Consider the following 22745-nt stretch of genomic DNA (forward strand, 5'->3'; position numbering starts at 1 on the left):
GTAGCCGCTGCAGCAGCAGCAGCAGCACATTTTTCTGCACTTTCCAGCCCAGAGTCTCACTTCTTTTTTCAGTCTGAGATGAAATAATCAGGGAAATTCATTTTGTTTTTCAACCATCAGAAGGTGTAGTAGATGTAGCGGAGATGTAGGATGAATTATTTAATGACTCGTGCTGTTTGGTAGCAGTATGTACAGCAGTAGGTAAATCCAGGGATACTTTTGAAGCTGAAAAAACACGTAGTGAAGAAAACGCTCAGCGCACACATAGTGTAAAACCAAATCAGTAAAAACAAGGTAAATATGGCTGTATTTCTCACGGCCCTTGGCTTTGGAATCACTTAATTTTCGTCAAAGAAATCTATATTTGGGCTTAAAACTACTACGTTTGTACAGTGAAAATTGACACTGCACTCTGTGAACACGGGACACGAACGAACAGGGAACAGGAACAGCGGTCTCCTGGATGAAAGCCATGTGTTTGTTGGACACCTCCATTTACCCTCCCGCCCGCCTGGTGTGTGTCTTTTTGCTCTTTAAACGACGTCACCACACTCCCTGCGTACATTTCTTGGAGCATTTGCTGTTACCGCGGATAGGTTTACATTATAGTTAATGGAACGCCTGGTGCGTTTCATACCGGCGCTTAAATAACCTAATATAATATACAGTATATTATGATATTACCTCCCCTTCTCTAGACTCCTCCCCTGTGCATTAACAGGTGAATATGCGCCCCCTACTACCTGGTCTCACAGAATTGACAGGCTTGATTTGGATATTTGGAACAAGTGATTAAAATACAGGAATGTGTACCAATAAAGACAGCAATTAATGTCCATTTATACACCTGGGCATCTTATTGTGCTGTACTGCACATGGGTTCTTCAGGTAATAATAGTCATTTAAAGTCCTACTCTGCTGAAATATGGGATGTAGATTTTTGAGTCACTGGAGAATAACTTTCTAAATACACAAGTAGTCATGAAAATCATCGCAGTTCTAGAAATAACACATGTTATGTATGATGTAAATAATCCATGTTGATGGAAAATTGCAGCACTTCAAGTTTGTCATTCAGTTACAAACCAAGATAAATGAGGCTAAAACATGAATGAAGATGCGCTGCCATGTAGTGAGTAATTAAATCTTAAAATCAACTCCAGAACAGAGGTTTCAGCTTGTAAAGGTGTCCTGCTTTCCTTTGAAACCAGATCCTCTTTAGATTTCTCTCTGCCGCTTGTTAGTTGTCACCTTTTCGAGCGGCTGATTTCTTATTTTGGAGTGAACCTCGCCGTTTCCTCGACGGTATCAGCAGGAGGGTGCGCGACTGGAGGAACGAGAGCAGAGGAAGAGCTGATAGGAGTCGAACCCCTCTGGCTCGGCGCTCAGTCATGTTTACACTTGACGACAGGACGCCATGAAAGAGCGAGGAGAGGCGGAAGATAAAAGGGAAGAAGAAAGAAAGTAAAGAGAGGCAGGGAGAGATGAAGGGGAGAAAGAGGGGGAGGAGCAGCAGGAGGAGGAGGCAGGGAGGTGAGGGAGAGGGGAGAAGAAAGGCAAGAGGAGGAATAAAAGAAGGGAAGGTTGTTTTTAGTGTTAATGAAATCAGATAAGGGTGTGATCCAGGATGGACAGTTTCAGTGTGACGCTCAGATGACAAATATAACCTTAAAGCCTCATGCTAAAGTTTCATTAGAGGCCTCAGGTAAACCAAACCTGTTACCCTTCATTATATACAATACATACAGTACATGACAGAAACTGAGTCGTGTTCCAGCCCAGTCGCACAGCAGTTTGTGAAATAGGTACAAAATGTAATGTATTGATTCATGTACATAGATGGTCAGAATGAAATCAATTTGCATCACAAAAAAGGGAAAATTTGTGTCTATGTTCACAGATCAAATAGATTAAATTTTAAACAATTCATCTGAAAACCTTGAAATTACTCAATCATAGTATATTTTGACTTTCATTTCGTCATTCTTGGGTCCCAAGCTTTTTGCTATTTATTGTTGTTTCTTGTGAAAGTAATAGTAGCCTTCCGATCTTCTCATCTCACTTTCGGAAAGAAAGCGAAAAGGTGTACTTGAACCATTCTAAGTTTAACTTACGGTTGATTTGATTTAGGGTCAATGCTCCATGATGCAGGTTTAAGTTCATTCATCACAGATTTGATGCACCCACCCAGTAAGCATAGTCTACTGAGTGACCCAAATAAAGTGGCAAGCAGGTGATTCTGGTAAAAAAAGAAGAGCAACCATGTCTGCAAAAATGTCTGAAGCATTATGGGAATGCAGGTGATGCTCCAAAGAGGAAAGAAAGGTCAAATTTGAATACACAAATATAAGAAGTTTTATCCTTTTTCTTGGCATTGTCGTCAGTATGGGAGGGGGAGATGAATCAGGTAAGAGGGGGGATCCACAGTGAAACTCTGTGCCCAGTAGGTGAATTCTGGTAAAAATATGTGGAAAAGAGCAGCAGTGTTTGCCAAAAGTGCTGCAGCATTATGGGAATGCAAGTGATGCTCCAAAGAGGAAAGAGAGGTCAAATTGGAATATACAAATATAAGAAGTCTGATCCTTTTTCTTGGCATTGTCGTCATCCGTACGGACAGATGAGATGAGACGGATAGGAGTGAGTATCCACCTGCTTCTGTGTTAATACAAGGAGGGATGGAGGGAGGAATTAGCCACTTACCCACTGCTGATGGGAGAAAAGAGAGGGAAAAAGAAGTAAACAAGATGGAGCGCTGTTTTTTATTTTCCCCACTAATTAAAAGCAGATGTCAAGGTACAATTCTCTGAGCTTGTTTAACGCAGCACAACTGTTTTACTGATTTACTTTCTAGGCTTCTCGGCACTTGTTGAGAGACCATTTCGCTTCTCGTCATCCAACCCACTGGACTTTCTCAGTTTCAAAAATCTCCCCCCCCCCCCTCTCTCTCTCCCTCTCTCTCTGTATGATTAAGCTCACTCGTCCCCCTGCTTGCATTAGCTCTAAGCTGGCAGGTGTCTCTGAGATAGAGTTTTATAAAGCCAACAAACACAAAACCCTCCACAGAGAGGAAGGAGCCTTAATTGAATTGTCAAACACAAATCTACCCAGAGACTCCAAAACTCATCCGAAACACTGCCTGTCTGTGTCAGCGTGACTGTCTCACTGTCTCAAAGACATTGTCCACCTGTATTTCTGTCTGACTGTTGTTTTGTAGTTGCGTTCACAAAGCCTGCTCAGGAGGAATCCAGGGACGACCCATCGATGCAGGTGTTTACCTCAAGGAAGTAGTTTGAAGTAGTTTGAAGTCAGCGATAACGATTTGTGATAACAATCTCGTGAATGCAAACTTTGTGTTGTGATGGTCATTTCAAGTGGACGGCTTTAAGTGCGTCTGTTCACACCTGACATTAGAGTGCGTCCCCACATGTGTCTCCAGAGACTTGTGATCAGATCTCACTTCCCCGCTCTATATGCAAATAAACATAGAAAACACACGGCTAATACAATAGACATTGTGACGTAAGGTTATAGGAATGTCAGTGGTAATATCCTACATATTCATGAATTCAGATACAATTTATTGACATAAAAATATAAGGTTATTGTTTACCGGAGCTCTCTGGGGACCACTGCACTGCCAGCACCGCCACCTTTGCCAGACAACGGCGGTGTATGGACCTTCAGGGCCAGGGATGAGAGTGGGTGGGCGGGTGTCAGCTCTGTGCAGAGCACCAGAACAAAAACGCAGACACTTGAATGACAATATGATAAAAATGCATTTTCCGTGCCTAGTGTGATAATCTGTAGATATACAGCCTAAAGATAAGATTTATTATGTTGCTATAAAGAAAATCCAGTCCTCATGTCTGCCTGTCTATTCACATGAGGAGCGCAGAGACCCGCGGATCCAAGCGGGGACCTCAGTTGAGTAGGCGGTCCAGGAAACATTTGTGTACACACTGCTAAAAAAAAATGTGGCCATATGCGGCCCAGACCAGCTCCGAATGTGGTCTGGGTGATTGGATCTCAATGCATCCTCAATGTGTCTTGAGTGCATTCATACCTGTACTTACTTGTGACCGGATCACCCAGGATGCATGTTAATGCCAGGTCTGAACAGGGCCTAACTGACGTAGTGAAAGAAGTAACGTGTCTTGCCTTTTCAACAATATATTTAGGAATAACAGTTTTAATGTCAACTAGGTTGATAGAACCACCAAATACCCAGAAAACATACCAATGATATGAAGACCTCAATAGTATCTACGGTGGTGACTTGGTGGTTGGGACTTGTCTCATATAATAGCTGCAGTGCCCATGTCCTCTGAGGATTTTGACAGTTACAAACAGCTTCAGGTGTGTTACCTCCCCCCTCTGGCCTGGAGTAGAGCCGACTCTGACATCCATGTCATCAAAGACCAAGACAGATCACAAATCACATCCGAATTGTAGTGAGTTTGAGTCGAAAGTTAAGATAGGTCTTATGTTTGATGTGATTCTAAGGGATAGGCTACCTGCCAGACAATCAGAAGCGAGTATATTCCTTGGCATTACTTACTATAGGTTATGCATCATTAGGTTTATGGGATGTTTCCTGAGCCATAAATGTTTGTTCTTTATTTGTGCTGAGTAAAATGACGTTTTCTTGGCGTGAGTTGTATGTAGTGAAGTGAAGTGCAGTGCTTCAAGGCGAAATTGTAGCATCTAAAACGTAAAAATCCTTGGTGACGTTAGTAACACTAATTCACATTTTTAGAAAGGCTGCAACAGTTTTGATAACTTCCAGCTACTGAAAACATGAAGTGCTCCAGTAATCACTGCACAATCATGTCACTATTAAATCAGTAACCACTTCAATAAACTCTGTTTCCCTTTTTGTTTTTTTTCATTCTGCTTACAACTAGTTTCCAGCCAGCCTTTGGCTCTGTGCCTTCATCTGCATTGTTCTCACTTAGTCTTTATAAAAGTTTTGCTAACTCTGCCGCTTTTTAGCTTCCGACCAGTTTGCACACAGATTTTTTTTTTTTTTTTTTTTTCCTTTTTTCGAGTTTCCTTTTGTTCCTCTGGTTGTGATGGTGTGTAGAGATCTAAGCCGCAGTTGGCTCGGCTTCACATGGGCCTGTGTGGAGAGACGAGGGGGTTTGTCAAAGGAATCGCCTGCGCCGCTTATTCTTCCTGCACCACAGAGATGGAAAAAAATAAAAAATAAATAAAACAAAACAAAAAGGAACGGCCTTCTTATTATCAATATTAATCTCTCTTTTCGTAAAAGGCCTCTGTAGGCTCTGAGCTCGGCTGTCTTTAAAACACACACGACGCGGCTGATTCAAGAAAACCATGTTTGAACTCGCTAATGTTTTTCCTCTCATACTTTTTCTCTCCGTCTCTCTGTCCACATGAGCTATTCTCTCTCTTCATTTAGCGTGCCATTAGCTCTCCAAGCTGTTGTTTGTTTTCCTGCTTTAATGTGCTTTTTTTTTTTTAACAAAACAGCAAAAAAAAAAAACAAGCAACAAAGAAAAAGAAACTAACAAAAGACACAAGTGACTGATATATAAAGCATGTGCAGCTTCTGGTGTGTGTGTGTGTTGGCTGCTGCGACTGCGTGTGGTTGCAATGGTTTGCAAATGTTTGCCTGCGTGTGTGTATGTGTGTTTGCATGCTTATGGAAAAGTGTGTGTGTGCGTGTGTGTGTGTGTGTGTGTGTGCGTGTTTGAGGGCACTGGCACTAAACTTACTTGGGTCCAGATGTTCTAATTATAGAACGGCTCTGCTGCCTAATGACAGGAAACGCTGGCCTCGGTGTGCGTGCGTGTGTGTGTGTGCGTGTGTGCATGTGCAGAAATACGTTTCTGACAGACACACTGACACATTGACTGAATGTGCGTCAGACAGACACATGAATGAAATTCTTGTCATTAACCTCTTGAACCCTGATTTCCTACTTAAATTTTCCCTAAAGTAGCTTTTGAGCTCTTGTGCCAGGCATGTTTCGGAGGGTTGCAGAAGGGGTTGCGTTCAATGGCAACCTCTGTGCAAGTCCAGGGGAGGTGTCATATATACTGTATACTTAAGACTTATACTTAGGGCGGGAGTTGTTTGAATATTTTTTAGGGCTGTCAAAGATAACGCGATAATAACGCATTAACGCAAATTTGTTTTAACCCCACTAATTTCTTTAACGCATTAACGCAACAACATTATTGCAGGCTCGTTTTAAAGCTAGAGAGAAGATACTGGCATCACATTAAACTAGAAAACCTAAGGAATCCATTGGTGCCAACCATGGATTCCATGGAGGATGAATAACGCTACAAACTTACACTAAATTCTGGCGAGGAAAAACTTGTCATGGCCATTTTCAAAGGGGTCCCTTGACCTCTGACTTCAAGATATGTGAATGAAAATGGGTTCTATGGGTACCCACAAATCTCCCCTTTACAGACATGCCCACTTTTTGTATGCTAAATACAGTACCTCTTAGGGTTTTTGTAATTATTTTGTGTTGTTAATTGATTTCCAATAATAAATATATACATGCATTTGCATAAAGCAGCATATTTGCCCACTCCCATGTTGATAAGAGTATTAAATACTTGGCAGATCTCCATTAAAGGTACATTTTGAACAGATAAAAAATGTGTGATTATTCACGATTAACTATTTCAATCGATTGACAGCCCTAATATTTTTCATACTAGTCTCAAAATGACATCTTTATTTCAGTAATGATACAAACAAGACTTTCAACCAGGAGACCGCTGTTCGTGTCCCGTGTGAAACTTAACGTACCGTTGACTTATTTTGTCACGTCAGTCGGCGGTATTGTCAGTCCTGTGAGTCTTTAGTCAGTGAAGTTAACTTCACGTTTCCTAACCCTAACTAAGTGTTTGTGTTGCCTAAACCTAACTTCCTGTGAAAAAGGAAGTTTATTTTGAAAGGACACTGTGCATGTGTTGAGCATAATATTGACACATCGTCCCCGGTCCGTCCAAAAGTAGCGCAAGAGGGGTACCCCGTGCGGCGGTCTCCGATGCTGAGGGGCACTGACCAAGCGGTGGTATGTGTTTCGACTTCACTCATATTCATTTGCAACATTTTAGGCCTTAAATAATGAAAATCTGATTATATCAATGACTTACTGGGTCTTTGAACAGCTAAACTTTCAGTCTAAGAGAAAACACCAGTCCATCAATAATAACCACCAATCAATAAAGAAATACAGATTTTTGTCCTCTATCCATAGAGACCTATTCAGTTTTTGTTCAGTAGTAGCCTTGATGATGGTCATTCCTGTCCCCTCTCTCCTCGTTACTATGGTAACAAGATGTCAATCGATGTGGCATCTCCATCCTCATCTCCAACTGTCCTCTCGATCGGAGCTTCGTAACCACGGAGACAGAGTGAGAGGAGAGTTTGTTTTTTTCAAGCCTCGTGTGTCGAGGTTCAGATGGAGGTGACGTCTGCTGCTCTGCCTTGCTCAAGGGCTCATCAACGGAGACTAGGAGAGGAATTAGGGAAGGGAAGGAGGGAAGAGGAGAGAGATGTAGGGAACGAAGCAAGGGTGGAAGGGAAGGACAAATTAATAGAAGGAAGAAAAGAAGGAAATAAAGGAGGAGGAAAGTAAGAAAAGAAGTAGGAAGGAGGGAAGAAGAGGAGGAGAGGAAGGAGAATAGGAGAGAAAGAAAGCAATAAGAGAAGGGAAGGAGGGAGCTGGAGAGAGATGTAGGGAAGGAATGAAAGGAGAGATGAAAGACAGAGGGATTAAAGGAATGAAAGAAAGATTAAATAAGTAAAGAAGGGAGGAAGGAAGGAGGGAAGACGAGGAGGAAAGAAAAGAGATTAGAAGAGAGAATGAACAGCAATAAAAAAAGAGAAGGAGGGAAAGAAGGAAAGAGATGGAGGAAAGGATTAAAAGGAGAGAGAAAAGAGAAGGATTATAGGAATGAAAGAAAGATGAAATAAGTAAAGAAAGGAGGAAAGAAGAATGGAAGCAGAGAGAAGAGTAAATGAAGGACAGAAATACGTAAATAACCGCAACGAGAGAAGGGAAAGATGGAGACACAGTAAGGAAGGAATGAGGAGAAGTAGGGAAGGAAAGATGAATAGAAGAGAAAGGAAGGAAAAGGGGGTAATAATAAATGGAGGGGGAGAAGGAAAGAGAGATGGAGGAAGGAAAAGAAGAGGGAGGCGAGGAGAGAGAGTATGAACAAAACAGGACATGGGCTACTTCCTGAATGTGATTATTACATCACTTCCTCTGCTTGTCCAGCCACACACACACACACACGCACACACACGCACGCACACACACACACACACACACACACACACACGCACACGCACACACACACACACACACAGAGTGGGATTGTGGGTGTTAGACAGTTTAAGCAGCTTTAAAGGAGAAGATACAGAGACGTAATCTGACTCTTAATTCTTACTGTCTCATCTGTGTGTGTGTGTGTGTGCGTGTGTGTGTGCGTGTGTGTGCGTGTGTGTGTGTGTGTGTGTGTGTGTGTGTGTGTGCGTGTGTGTGTGTGTGTGTGTGCGTGTGTGTGTGTGTGTGTGTGATTACCCGGGATAATAACATGAATGTAGTTCAGTGAGTACAAGAAGCTTCTCTTTGCATTATATAAAATAACTGAATTAGATCTTTGTGCCTCTGTTGTCTCTTCTGTCGCTCTTTGTTGTTTTAGAATAAAACACATTTAGAAAGGGTTCATATATGTTTTAATTCAACAACTCCTCTCCTCTCTGGTTTTCTCCTCTTCTCTCCTGGTTTCCTCGTCTCTTTTCCTCTTCCTTATCTCCTTCAAGTTATCTCTCGGCTCCTCTACTCTACTTATCTCTGCCCTCCGATAGTATTGTTTCTTCCTCACCTCTCCTTATCTCTTCTCTAGTTTCCTCTCCTCCTTGTTTACTCTCCCTATTTCTTCCCTCCTATCCTCTTGTTTCCTCACCTCTCGTTATCTCTCCTCTCCTCTTCTTGTTTCCTCTCCTTATCGCTTGCCTCCGATTGTATTGTTTCCTTGTATCTTCTCCTCTTCGCTCCGCTCCTCTCCCCTCCCCTCCTTGTTTCCTCTACTTATCTCTTCCCTCCTATCCTCTAGTTTCCTCTCCTCTCCTTATCTGTTCTCTCCAATCCTGTTATTTCCTCCTCTCCTTGTTTCCTCTCCTCTTCTGTTCCCCCCTCTCCTCTCCTCTCCTCTCCTCGTTTGCTCTCCTTATCTCTTCCCTCTAATCCTGTTGTTTCGTCCTCTCCTCTCCTCATCTCTTCCCTCCTGTCCTTTTGTTTCATCTCCTCTCCCTATCTTTCCTCTCCTAATCTCTTCTCTAGTTTCCTCTGCTCACCTTGTTTCCTCTCCTTCTCTTTTCCCTACTATCTTCTTGTTTCCTCTCTTCTCCATATCTCTCCTCTCCTGTCCTCTCCATATCTCTCCTCTCCTTATCTCTTCCCTTTTATCCTTTTGTTTCCTCTCTTCTCCCTATCTCTCTTCTCCGCTCCTATCTCTTTTCTAGTTTCCTCTCCTCTCCTTGTTTCCTCTCCTTGTCTCTTCCCTCCTATCCTCTTGGTAGGGGGCGGCTGTAGCTCAGTGTTTACAGCGGGTCATCCTTTAATCATAAGGTTGGCATTTCAATCCTCGGCTCCTACAGTCTGAATGTTGAAGTGTCCTTGAGCGAGACACTGAACCCCAAGTTGCACTTTACAGCCCACATGTTCCTAATGCTTAGGATGGGTTAAATGCAGAGGTCAAATTGCATGTACAGTATGTACCTGTATGTATATGATGATCTCCTCTCCTCTCCTAGATAATCTGACCTGTTGGTTGTGATTTGAACAATTTGACATGTAAATAGTTACGCTAACTCATGTGCGTGTCTTTCTTTCTGCTTTTCATAATGCTGATCACGTGTTCAGGTTTGTTGCTTCAGGGATGCTGATGGATTCATATGTTCTCTGTGTGTGTAAATGTGGTTTAAATGAGTCATTCTGTCTCCATATCTCTCAGCCTGTCAATCACAATATGAGGGTGGGATTGTGGGACGTCTATTTTATTTTGAGTTTCTGTTGATGCAGTTTGAGTTTCTTTAAGTGGCGCTCTTTTTTTTCTTGGTCAGTTCAACCATGTTGGCTTTCACTGCTGATGCTGACATCACTAGTTCTTCTTCTGCAGCGTAGACAATATGGCCATGGTGACTTTGATGTCAGCCACAGGTTTCTGAAGGGATGTTTTGAAACCTGGAGTTTGGATTGAAACACATGAAATAGTTTCAATGTCTCAACATCTTGAGTTTTTGAAATGTCTTTTAATCACATTGATAGCTGAAGATATGAAAGGAAATGAAGTTGTACTTGAAGTTGACTTGAAGTAATTGAGTACTTGAAGTGGCAGTTGAAACTGAATTACTGAGAAGTTAAAGTGGAAGCTGTTAAAGGAAATGAAGTTGAGCCTCAAGCTGAACCACTGAAAGGAGCTGAAGTTGCAGCTGAAAGAGTGAAAGTGCTGATAAGTGTTGAAGAGTCCACTGAAAGCTATTAAAGCTAGGGCAGGCAATTTATTTTAGAAGCATTTTTTTGTGGTGACACCTTCAACACGCCCCTACAGTTGCCATGAACGGGGAACTTAGCTGGAAACACTTTTTACCAGGCTGTAAACATGTTTATTTCTGCTGTAAAGTTAGGCATTTTAACATGGAGGTCTATGGGGATTAACGCCCTTCTGGAGCCTCGAGTGGCCATTTGATGAACTGCAGTTTTTGGCACTTCCGCGTTGGCTTCACTGCTCAGCACCCGAGGTTGCTGCTTGCCCTGAACACATAAAAACTATGAAACAGTCAAACTCCCCGTGGAGTAAATGATCATCTTCAGTACAGTCAGAGTTTTCTCATATCAGCATTATAGAGGAGCTGCAGCTTAATGTCTGACTTGAACGTTCAGCTGAGCTGGCGTCCACTTGTTCCAAAACCAACAGAAAATTTACACTTTACAGCAGCAAAAAAAAAAAAATAGCGACCAGAGAGTCTGGTTTGATTTTCATTTGGAGGTACAACGCAGTTAAGTTTCAAGTCATTTCCAATAAATGTCGTCTTCAAGGCTGTTATAGCTCATTATGGCTGCAGTCGTTTCCATGGGAGACGTAGTGTCTGAAATGTTCCCAGTTGGGGAGGTGTAAAAACTGTTTGATTTACACAGCAGAGTTTGGCTGAAAAAGAGTCTTCAGGGTATCTTCAGTGAATATGAAGGTTAGAAAACCACCAGAGTCTCTTTTTCATCTTGCGTTAAAAAACAACACGCTGGTATATTTCTATTCACACAGAGCTCTTTTTAGTTTTTTACCATTATTGTGATTTATCTATTGTGCTTCATTGAGTCTTTATACATATCCGAGGCCCATATGTCGACTTCTGATTTTTCAGTCAAATCAAAGAATGAAAACCATTTAAATTCTTAATTTTCAGGAATATTTCGGTTAACAGGGAATGTTTTAGCGAGTGTTTGATTTGGAGAAATTAGAAAAATACCTAAACAGATGTGATGAACCCTTTCTGATCACCACACGCTGTTTGACGTGTTTGTGTGTGCGTGTGTGTGTGTGTGTGTGTGTGTGTGCTGGGGGGTGGGGAAGGCCTACAGTTAATTATAGAGTTTGGGACCAGATGAGAACAGTGGGCCTATAGAGCTCGCACAGGTGCACACACACACACACACACACACACACACGCTTGATGTTCTCGCAGCATGACCACTGTCCTCATTTCTGTCAATCAGAGACCATTTATTACCATCATCAACACGTGTGTCCCTGTGTGTGTGTGTGTGTGTGTGTCTGTTTGTAAAGGTTGTCAACATGCTTTCACATCACCTTACATTCACAACATTTTTGTTGAAAAAAAAGACATCTTCATGGTGAATGTCTGTTGCAGTTATAACACGATCTTTCAAACAGTTAAAGTACGTTTTAAGTGATTGACTTTTTTTGTCATCATATCTTGTCAGCGAAGAGAAGCTCATTGCTTATGCATCCGGTTACCTAGTATATGATGCATCTGAGATTACAGCCCAGTCGCACAGCAGTGAAACTGTCATGAAATGCTGATTCCAAAGTATTGATTCATATGTAATGCACATAATTGTTAACAAGGGAAGTATAAAGAACGGCAAACAACGCAAAGGGACGAGGTCTTGGTTGATGGGTGGGTCATAAAACACAGGATTTTCGCCCAGGAGACCGGTGTTCATGTCCCGTGTGAAATCACAAGTCAAAGTTGATTTATTTGTCACGTAACTTCCGTACTTAAGTTACGCCACTTCCGTAGTTATTTTAACCCAAACCTCGATCTTTTCCTAAACCTAACTAAGTAGTATTGTTGCCTCACCAAGTGGACCTTTTCCTAAACCTAACTAAGTAGTTTTATTTTGAAAAGCCTGGAGCGAAAATTGACACATGCGTCTTGTGTTGCTGGACATTCGTAGGAAAAAGCACAAAAAATACGTATTTGAAAGTCGTGCAGAGCGTCACGAAAAAGAAGGGGAAGTTTGTGTCTATGTACACGAATCAAATAGATTACATTTTGCGACTATTTCACGAACTGCCGTGAGACTGTGTTGGAGATTAACCTAACTACAATGTAAGTGTACGATACAGACTAACTCCGGTGCCCTTGTCCATTTGGTTCAGTTTGTTTAAGCTGCAGTGGAAGCTCTGGTGCTAATCAAACAAACTGGTGACACCACTTTAGGGTGGTTTGTTTGGATAAGAGATTTTAACATTTTGTTCTACGACATAAAATACATCAATAAATTCCCCAGTATTTAAATTTTGAAGCCTTTATGTGTCCTAAAAAAAGGTGGTTGCTAACAAGTGGCTAAATGAGCCTACTACTGTAAATGTCATCACGCCGACTCGCCCGCTTTTACAGCCTTGTTGTTTATACTGGCGCTCATATGACTGTGGTGTAGTTAGCTTTTTACTTCTGGTGATTGCATTCACACTTCTAAAATCATAAAAGTGGTGTGGTACATACAGCATGTAATACATCAGTGAAAAAAAACACTACAACATTTTTTTTACTGCACTGTACCTGCAGAATAATAAATATAATATTGGTGATTTTAGACAAGCTAGACTGGTCTCCATACAGACACACACAAACAAACGTCTCATTTTAAATAATACAAAGAGCAGCTCAATGGTCATACTTGGGTACAGGCCTGTTTTTGTGCTCAGTGATCTCTCTCACACACACACACACACACACACACACAGAGAGAGGGTAACTGTATTAATAGGAGTCTGTTTTGTGTCAAGCAGGTCTTAATAGGATCAGTGTGAGAGACATGGAGCTGTCTGTCAGTCTAAGTTCATTAACTGATGATAGATGACCTGCACAGTGTGTGTGTGTGTGTCTGTGTGTGTGTGTGTGTGTGTGTGAGAGAGAGAGAGGTATGTGTGTGTGCTTTTAAGAGTGTGTTTTCCTGCTTGTGTGTAAATTCTCTCTCTGGTGTAATTTATAGCCCTCAATCGGAGGCCTTATCAGGTGCAGGACACATGGACGCCTCCTTCTCTCCTCCTTCTCTCCTCCTCCTCCGCGTCTTTTAACTCCTGCACGCCAACTTGAATTTCTCTCTCCTCCTCTTCCTCTCCTCCCTCTTTTCCAATCCCACTCCTCTTACTTTTCAATACTGAATGGTGCTTCCTTTAATTGCTGTCCTCCTCATCCTCTTCCTCCCCACCTTCACTTCCACTTCTCTGGCATCTGGACCAGCTATCATCAAACTCTGCTGCTCCACTTTTATTTCATTTTCCTCCCCTCTCTTCTCCTCTCCTGTTTCCAAACAGACTCTATTTGCAGGATAAAAAAACACATGTGTTGTCAAAGAGTTAAAACAAACAATATCTATAAATGTAACCTGTTCAACTGAATGATGGAGGGACATAAACTACAAGACCGGCACAATTACCACTTGAACGTTGTAGTATATATTGGAAAATATTGATCAGCTTGACGGGTTATACGCTAAAGTCTAGTTAAAAAAAAAAAATCTTTCTTCTCATAATAGCAAAACTTTGGTTCTGATAGCAATGACTAATATCAAGTCTTTACTTCTACTAAATTAATTTGTTTTCATGTTAATTGTTATTGGGCTCATCATCGCATCTGTTCCCTAAATCCACCTGATCAGGTTTGTGTTCCCCAAATCTGAACAATCAAGTGTGTGTTCTTTAAATCCACTTGATCAAGTATCTGTTCCCTAAATCCAGCTGAGCCTGTGTGTCCCCATAATTCATTTAATCAAGTGTCTGTTCCCTAAAACCATCTGATTGTGTGCGTGTCCTCGTAATCCAATTGATTCAGTGTGTGTTCCCTAAAACAATCAAGTCTGTTGTCCTTAAATCTCGACGATCATAATATGAGTTTTCTAAATCCATATGGTTCCCAAGTGTCCTCTAAATTCAACTGATTGGAACATGTTCCCTAAATTAAATTATTACTACTAAATCCACCTAATTCTCAAGTGCATGTTCCCTAAATAAACTGATCAAGCGATCAGTACCTGAATCCACTTAATCTAAGGTGTGTTCCTTAAATTGTAATTACTTGTCGAGTGTGTTGTAAGAGTGTGTGTTCCCTAAACCCAGGTGTTCGTCAGTTGTTTGTTTTGAAAAATCCACCTGGTCATTGAATATCCATTCCTTCAACCCAAATGACTGTTGAATACTACTGATCAAGTGTACGTTCCCTAAATCCAATTTTACCATCCAGTGTTTTTTGTGTAATCTTCACTAAACCTGCACAAATTCTATTCTCTTCTATTTTATTCTATTCTATTCTACAAATATGTAGCCCAAAGGTACTTTTGTTGAGGTAGAGACATTTGGTTTGACTCCAAAAGGCTTTTTGTAACTGAACCAGTTTATTTCTATTCTGCTAACACACACACACACGCACACACACGCACACACACACACACACACACACACACACACACACACACACACACAGATAAGCTGACATTCCAAATGACTCGACAATGAATGTAAGCTGCTCACTATACACACACTGACACAATGGAGAGCCTATTGAGGAGAGATTTGTGCACTACAATGCATGAGACGACTGTGAGCATGTGTGTGTGTGTGTGTGTGTGTGTATACTGTAAGCGAGAGCTGCGTTGGCACATTTTAGTCGACCTGGATGAACTGATCTGATATACCTATCATGTACAAAATGCAACCCTTCCTCTGGGGATGTCAGCGTCTCTTGACCTCTGTACATCTGTCTTTTCCAGCAAATCCTCGTATTTAAACAGTTTGTTCGTCAGTGTCATACAGCTGTTTTCTGATCGGCCACCACTATGGTTAAGGTTTGGTCAGGAAAAGATGGTGTTTTTTTTTTTTGTGTTTTTTTACAATTTTGACATCTATTTTTTAATGCCAGAATTGATATATCTACTTAATTTGAGTCAATGCGGAGGTAGAAGGAAGTTACCGCTTTTATTGTTGTAGTGTGAGTGACGTGGTGTCATATCCATTCCGTATCCGTCAAAAACCAAAACAAACCGCAGTGAGCTGAAACGAGAAAGTAGAAAAAGGTGTAAGCTCCGCTGGGCTACAACCTGCACCCTCACATTTTAAATCCAAAGTGGCAAACACTTCACACACAGTAAAATGGTAGCATATTATGGTAATGTGCGGTCAAAGCCGGCCGTCACTCTCACCATGGATGTATAAAGAGAACAGAGCTGACGGGAGAGTTAGTGATGGACTTGGACTTGAAGTATACATGTGTCTACATCCAGTTTTCAAAATATGGTGTTAACAAAGGGAACTGTACAAACAAAATACAAACATGGAAATAACATTGATTGGATTATATTCACCAGAAGTATAAAATATTACATGTCCCTTATAAATTTAAAAGAAAATACCACTAATTTGTGAGGGAAATGTCATCTCTGACTACATAAATGCTGAAAATCAAACATTTTTACAGTATTCATTTAGATATTTTACAAAGTAAAAGTCCCTAGAAGTGCATGATTCAAATTTTCCCTATGGTCTAGTGTTAAACAAGTTTACAAAAATCGCAATAAATCGTAATATTGAATCGCAATACTTAAAAATGGCAAAACATATGGAATCGGCACCCACGTATAGTGATTGTATCGAATCGGGAGATAGTGGTCATTGTTGGTGGGAGATGGGATGTGGATCGCTGGCTCCTGTGGCAAAGTATTGTATTTCGTACCTCCACATGTTTAATCTGGTTGTAACGGTGAACTAGATCATTGTGATTATTAAGCTAACGCTTGTTGTGATTGAATGTTGTCAGTCGATCCACCACTTTGGCTCAGACTGATATATCTCAACTGTTGTTGCCATGCAACTGTATACAGTCATTCATGGTCCCCAGAGGATGAGGACTTTGGTGATACCCTGATTTGTCATCTAGTGCCACCATGAGGTTGACATTTATGGTCTTTAGTGAAATATCTAACAACTATTGGATGGATCGCCATTCATGTTGTTTGTACATTCATGTTCCCAACAGGATAATAACGTTCCCATCTAGAACCATTATCAGGTCACTTGTGACCTCTCAGTCAGCAGGCTGACCTTTGACAGTATAACAACATGGATGCAGTGTAATCGCAGAGGGGATTATTGGTTTGCAGGAGGCTTACAGGACCATTCAATTTCACATAGGCACATTAAAGGCTATACAATCATAATCAATAACGATTAATGACATGGAGCACAGGGAGAGAATGATTTACGCTCCAGTAGTTGATTATAGACACTGTACAGTAATATTATATGTAGTATTACGTGTTTAAAGTGATGTGATGAAAAGTGGGGATCACTCACATGATTATTTGAGTGACTCAAATGTGGCTCTGAGGACTAGGATGTTAACGGTAGCAGATAAATAAAATAAAACTGTGATTTGAAACATCAAGTACAAGAAATTACAACTTTTTATTTATTTTTTTTCACTCATTTCGTTAAAATAATTTCAAATTACTTTCTGTTTACGTACTTTTTTCTGCTTGTTGGTTTTATTCTCAGTAATGATGATGACAGTATTTTGCTGCACATCTTGATTTGTTGTCTGCAAATTCATCTTCAAAGTATAAACTTACTGCATCACATGAAAGCATTGGGGTCATTTATTTTCCCAAACTGTATTTTGAAAAGATCAACTCTCGCTTATACTTTCCTAAACTATACTGCTATGTTGTGTCTTCGTTCCTGTCGTCTAAATCTCTCTCTGTTTCTTTTCTTACAGATATGGAGGAGAGAACGAGTGCAGGGTCATGGGCGAGTGGAAGTCGTTCTTCCAAGGTAACTACCGACAACAATACTAGTGTTGATAATTATTTTAATTTATTATTTTTGAATGCAATTGATTTTAGCATTTTTAATGTTACTATTATTGCCATTACTACCATTAGATCTACTAGTACCTGCTGGTACTATCACTACCATAATTAAAGGGACAGTGTGTAGTATTTTGGGGGATCTATTGGCAGAAATGAAATACAATATTACATATATATATATATATAGCGCAGCGTCGTCTGCGTTGAGTTTTGAAAAGTGTAACCACACTAGTGACCTGTCCATTGAAATGATTACGACTATTTCTGCTGCTAATAATAAATAAATATTATTATTGTCTATCTCTTTCCAGAGTTATGCAGATGGGTCTCAGTACATGGCGTCACATGACAGCATCTCCCCTCCATACGCCACCTCCAGCAGGCTAGCAGGTACGGACTGAGTGTGTGTGTGTGTGTGTTGTATGATTTTTACAATGCGCTTCTTTCTTCCCATCAACTTTGGATTCTCTGCTTTGCTGGGTTTTGATCTGACGGCGTATGTGTGTGTGTGTGTGTGCAGAGAATTAGTGAAACACTATCGTACACTGGAGGAGACAGGTCATCTGGCATGCAATTTCTCCCTCTCCCTCGGCCCGCTGTGTGGAAAACGCTCGGCAGTGTGTGCTCATTTACCCATGATGCTCTCTGCCTCTGGCTCTCCGATGTGGCGCCAGTTGTGAGCAAATGGCCACTGACACAGATAATCTGCCTCTCTCTCTCTCACACACACACACACACAGAGAGCTTAATTACCTTTGACTGGATGCATCAAATATGGAAGATGTCAGCTCTCAGCTGTCTGACTCTACCTGCTCTCTTTCTGTCTCTGGCTCTTTCTCTCATTTGTTGGCTTTTAAGCACTCGTTCTCTTGTGAGACATTACATGTTAAACCTTCCATTCTGAAGCCACAAAGAGTTAACACAAGTGTGTTTACGCATTCTTTGAGTGGGTAGTGCGTTATTTTAAAGGAGATGCAAAGACTACTACCAAAGAAGGTACAGTATATTGATAAGAAGTGAAAGTCAATTGGACGTTCCGTTGCAACATCAGCACCCAGCAGCAAAGCTACACTTCCGCCATTGATGGACTGAAAGCGACTGGCTTTGGAGGAAAAGTTTTAATTGCGCAAGCACCTGTTCTAGATCAATTATGTGTGTGCAATTGAGATTCTCTTTGAAGTATTGGGATGATGTTCAAATCAGCTAAAAAAAATCAAAGCAAATAAATAAAAAAACAATATTATAAATATTGAGTTAATTCTCGCTATTGTTCAGTTAGTTCTGAATGCACACTGCAGATTATAAAAAAAATATACATACATATAAATAAAATAAAACAAAACAAAAGGAAATGCAAAACTTCCGAATTGTGGCGCCGCTGCTAGAATGATCCATCGTGTGTGCGATGTGTTGTGACAGTGTTGTAGCAGCAGAGGCAGAGAGGGAAGAGGCGACGCAGAGTCAGAAATGGAAATATTGTATTCTTCATCTGGCACACGGGAGCCGCAATTTACTTTGATAATGATAACACTAAGAGACAGAGACAGCCATGGATATGGAACACACACACACTCACACACACACACACACACACACACACACACACACACACACACACACATCTGTCTGTTGGCTTTCCTCTCTCTTTTTTGCGTATCCTGATGGAAAATGTAGTGTGTCCATATCAATACTAAAACCACAGAGCTTTCATTAATATCAGTGATGGTGTGTTCTAAGTGTCAGAGAGCGACCCTGCCTTACGTCTTTCTGCAAATATTGGCCACAGAAATAGGTGAGGAGAAAATATTCATTGAGTTTTTACTTGATACACAGACTGAATTTCTCCAGCGTTGGCAGCCTCAAGCCATTGTGATATGCCGAAGAACATAATGAAAAAAAAAAGATGGTATCCTCTCCAACTAGGGCTTCACAATATGTCGTTTCAGCATCGACATTGCGATGCACGACGTACCTCACACATCCTGCGATGTGACATGCAAAATAGTCACATCGCAGGATGTGTGAGGTACGTCGTGCTACAACTTTTTTGCAGCTTGATAAAGAAGGAAAACTCGCACGGTTCTCATTTTCCATGTCTAATCTAGTGTTTCCCATGAATCACCTACAGTCTAGGTAGGCCCCGCCACAGTTTCATAACGAAACTTGTGTATTTTTACTTATTTGGAAAGGCCCATAGTGAAGGTGGCTCGCTTGCATTTCCTGCAAGGGCATTATTGTTGGTTGCTAAGGTGTCTCTGGGTGATTGCTATGTGGTTGCTTGGTGGGTGATGTTGCTAACTGCTTGTCCTTGCATGGCGAGGTGATTGCTAAGGCTGTCTAGGTCATTTGCCAAACCAATGAGTTATGTTAACGTGTCATCCTTAAAGCATTTTCTCCAGGAAAATGGAAAAACATACTGTTTAAAAAAAACAACTTCCAATGAACATAAATGTCACCTTTGTGTGGTTTGTGCGAGTACGGTTTTGAAAACATACTTGGCTTAGTACTGCAATAAACGTTTCAATAGGAAGCATCCAGTGGAGGAAAAACTGTCCCAAATTGGCATACGAGTTGTTTCTATTGCAGGTGTGAGGTGGTTTGATGGGTGGTCAGAATGGCTGAGTAAATGAAGCAAAGGTATATTATTGATATCGTTTTTATTGTGATTAATCGGAGGGTTAGGAACTACGATTAGGGTTAGAAACTTGTGTCATTCATCCCCTAATTTTAGGGTCATAAAGCATCTTCTTTTTTCTACATTTAGGACAATGTTGTTAACATCACAACAGTGCAAATGTCTCAGTTTTAGAATGAAGCTAATGCATCAGCATCATAATGCAATACTCCTAGAGCAGGTGCATCATCAGAGAATATGATGAAGTAGTTACCAGGATGCCTGTTTGTTTGTTACTAGCACATGACTCACTAGTAGAGTGTTTATTGCAAATTATTGGCAGCGTGTCATCAGAGCAGTCAGTTTAAAGACAGCGTTAGTTGAACACTTGAAGAAACATCTGAGCGGTAGCAGTTAGTTCAGCTTATTCTCAGGTTTGAGACAAAGTACTCATCATATTTCTCACCTGAAATCAACTCAAAATAAAAGAAGAAAGAAACACTGCAGAGTTTAATAAACCCAGCCGGAACATGTTGAGTGTGAACGCAGCTTCTCTCTCTCTCTCTCTCTCTCTTTCGCTCCCTTTCTCGCTCTCCCCCTCTCTAACCTTGTCTGTCTTTCTTAACCCCCCCACCATCAGATTAGAGTGATGTTATGCTCTAGATAATCAGCGAAGGGATTAGTGTCATCTCAGCGACCCCACTAGATTAATCTGCCGACACACACACACACACACACACACACACACACGCACACAGAGAAAAGCAATCAGAAGATGTGTGTGTTTTTTACGGAAATGTGTGTAAATGTGGACTTTCACTTACATATATGTTTATATAAGTACGTGTGTGTTGTGGATGCTTGTGTGTGTGATGCATGCATGTGTGTTTTTGTGTGTATCTTCATGTGTGCGTGTGTGTTTTAATGATTATTGGGTCTGTGTGTGTTTGTGGCTTTGCGTTGCTGTGTGTCTGTGTGTGTGTGTGTTTCTGAGCAAGTTGGCAGGTTACTGTGTCAGTTTCTGAGTGTGTGATGTAAGCTTCTTTATGAATGCGGTTTCATGTGGTTAAATGTAGGGGCGTGTGTGTGTTCTTTGTGTAAATGAGTGTATTCAAACTTGTACTTGTGTGTGTTTTGACGTCATGTTCATTTAGTCATTTGTTGTGTCTGTACCTGAGTGTGTGATGCTGGCTTTCATATGTATTTGTGTGTATGTATGAGGATACATGTATATCTGGGTGTGTGTGCTCTTTGACTTGTGTGTTACAGTTTGTGCGTGAATGTTGAGGTATTATGTGATTCTAGCCTTCATGTGTGTACATGTGGTTATACAGTATGTGTGTGTGTGTGTGTATCTACCTGTGTGTAGTTGCTTTGCAGAGCAGGTGCACCACCATGAACCCCCCCCCCGTAACTGTCACCTACATAGTAAATGAGAGGCTCAGTGGTTTCAGCTTGTAAGCACATTCTGTTCTGTTATAAATAAACGATCTGATGTGGCTTCAGTCTGATCCTCATGTAATGCAGCTTCATTCTACCGGCTTCTACTGCTGTCATTTAAAAAAACCTGATTTGAAAAGGTGACAGGACACAGAGGACGCTTCCACAAAAGTTGCTCTGCGGCACACAGTGTGTCACACTGTTTCAAAACTGGCATGGCCATTTTCAAAGGGGTCCCTTGACCTCTGACCTCAAGATATGTGAGTGAAAATAGGTTCTATGGGTACCCACGAGTCTCCCCTTTACAGACATGCCCACTTTATGATAATCATTTACAGGTTTGGGGAAAAAACATGCATACTGGGGTCGCTAAACAGTCTTGGAATTACATAAATTGGGTATCACTGTAAAGCTGACACTCTTGTGGATTCAATGAGCCCAACTGCAAAAAAACTGCATGGTTGTTGCCCCAAACTGCATGTGATTATCATAAAGCGGGCATGTCTGTAAAGGGGAGACTCGTGGGTACCCATAGAACCCATTTTCATTCACATATCTTGAGGTCAGAGGCCAAGGGACCCCTTTGAAAAGTGTCATGCCAATTTTACCTTAACCAAGCATGACATGGCTGGTACCAATTGATGAGGGTTTCTAGTTTCATTTGATACCAGTAGCTTCACTCTAGCTCTAAAATTGCCTGCTACAACCTCTAAAAAAAGTAAAGTTGGCTGAGGACGCCAGCGCCCTCAAGGAGTGGAAAAGGTTAATATCAAAATTTACAATTACACTACAAAATAACAGTACATTTTGTCCAGTATATTTGACCATAAAACACAATATGTTAACTAAATAAAAACATATATAAAACATCCATAAATATCAGCCACTGCTGTATCATTCTGGGTGTAGTTTTTATACAAAATGACCTCAAAGGTCTTTATTATAAACAATATTAATACGTTGTGATATATTATTAAAGAGCTGCATTGAACAGAACAGTTAAGTATATAAAGAGCTGGTATAAAGCTGATGATCTTGGCTCCCTCCTCCTCTTGTTGTTTTTGTTGAGATGTAGTGAGTCAGCCGTCTGTCTCACCTCTGTGTGACCTTATTAATGAGTGTTGAGCCACGAAGCTGGACCCCCTCTGAGGAGGTCACATCTGGACACTTTATATAGAAATACATATCTGTCTCTCTCTCTTTCTCTTTTCCCATCTTTTCTTCTGTCTGTCTCTCCGAAATGTGTTCAGTCTTTTTATCTGATTTTCTCTTTTCTTGCTCATTTCCATTTGTGTCTTGATA

General features: G+C 41.0%; 1 protein-coding gene across 1 annotated transcript in view; it reads left to right on the plus strand.

Moving 5' to 3' along the window:
- Nucleotides 1-22745, plus strand: part of LOC119478654 (transcription factor 4-like) — a 227091-nt gene that overhangs the window by 35879 nt on the left and 168467 nt on the right. The window contains exons 5-6 of the mRNA XM_037753537.1: nt 17296-17351; nt 17701-17779. Coding sequence (XP_037609465.1) covers nt 17296-17351; nt 17701-17779 — 135 coding nt within the window. The remainder of the gene's footprint in view (nt 1-17295; nt 17352-17700; nt 17780-22745) is intronic.

Source organism: Sebastes umbrosus, chromosome 19 (assembly GCF_015220745.1).
Source record: "Sebastes umbrosus isolate fSebUmb1 chromosome 19, fSebUmb1.pri, whole genome shotgun sequence".
Lineage (NCBI taxonomy): Eukaryota > Metazoa > Chordata > Actinopteri > Perciformes > Sebastidae > Sebastes > Sebastes umbrosus.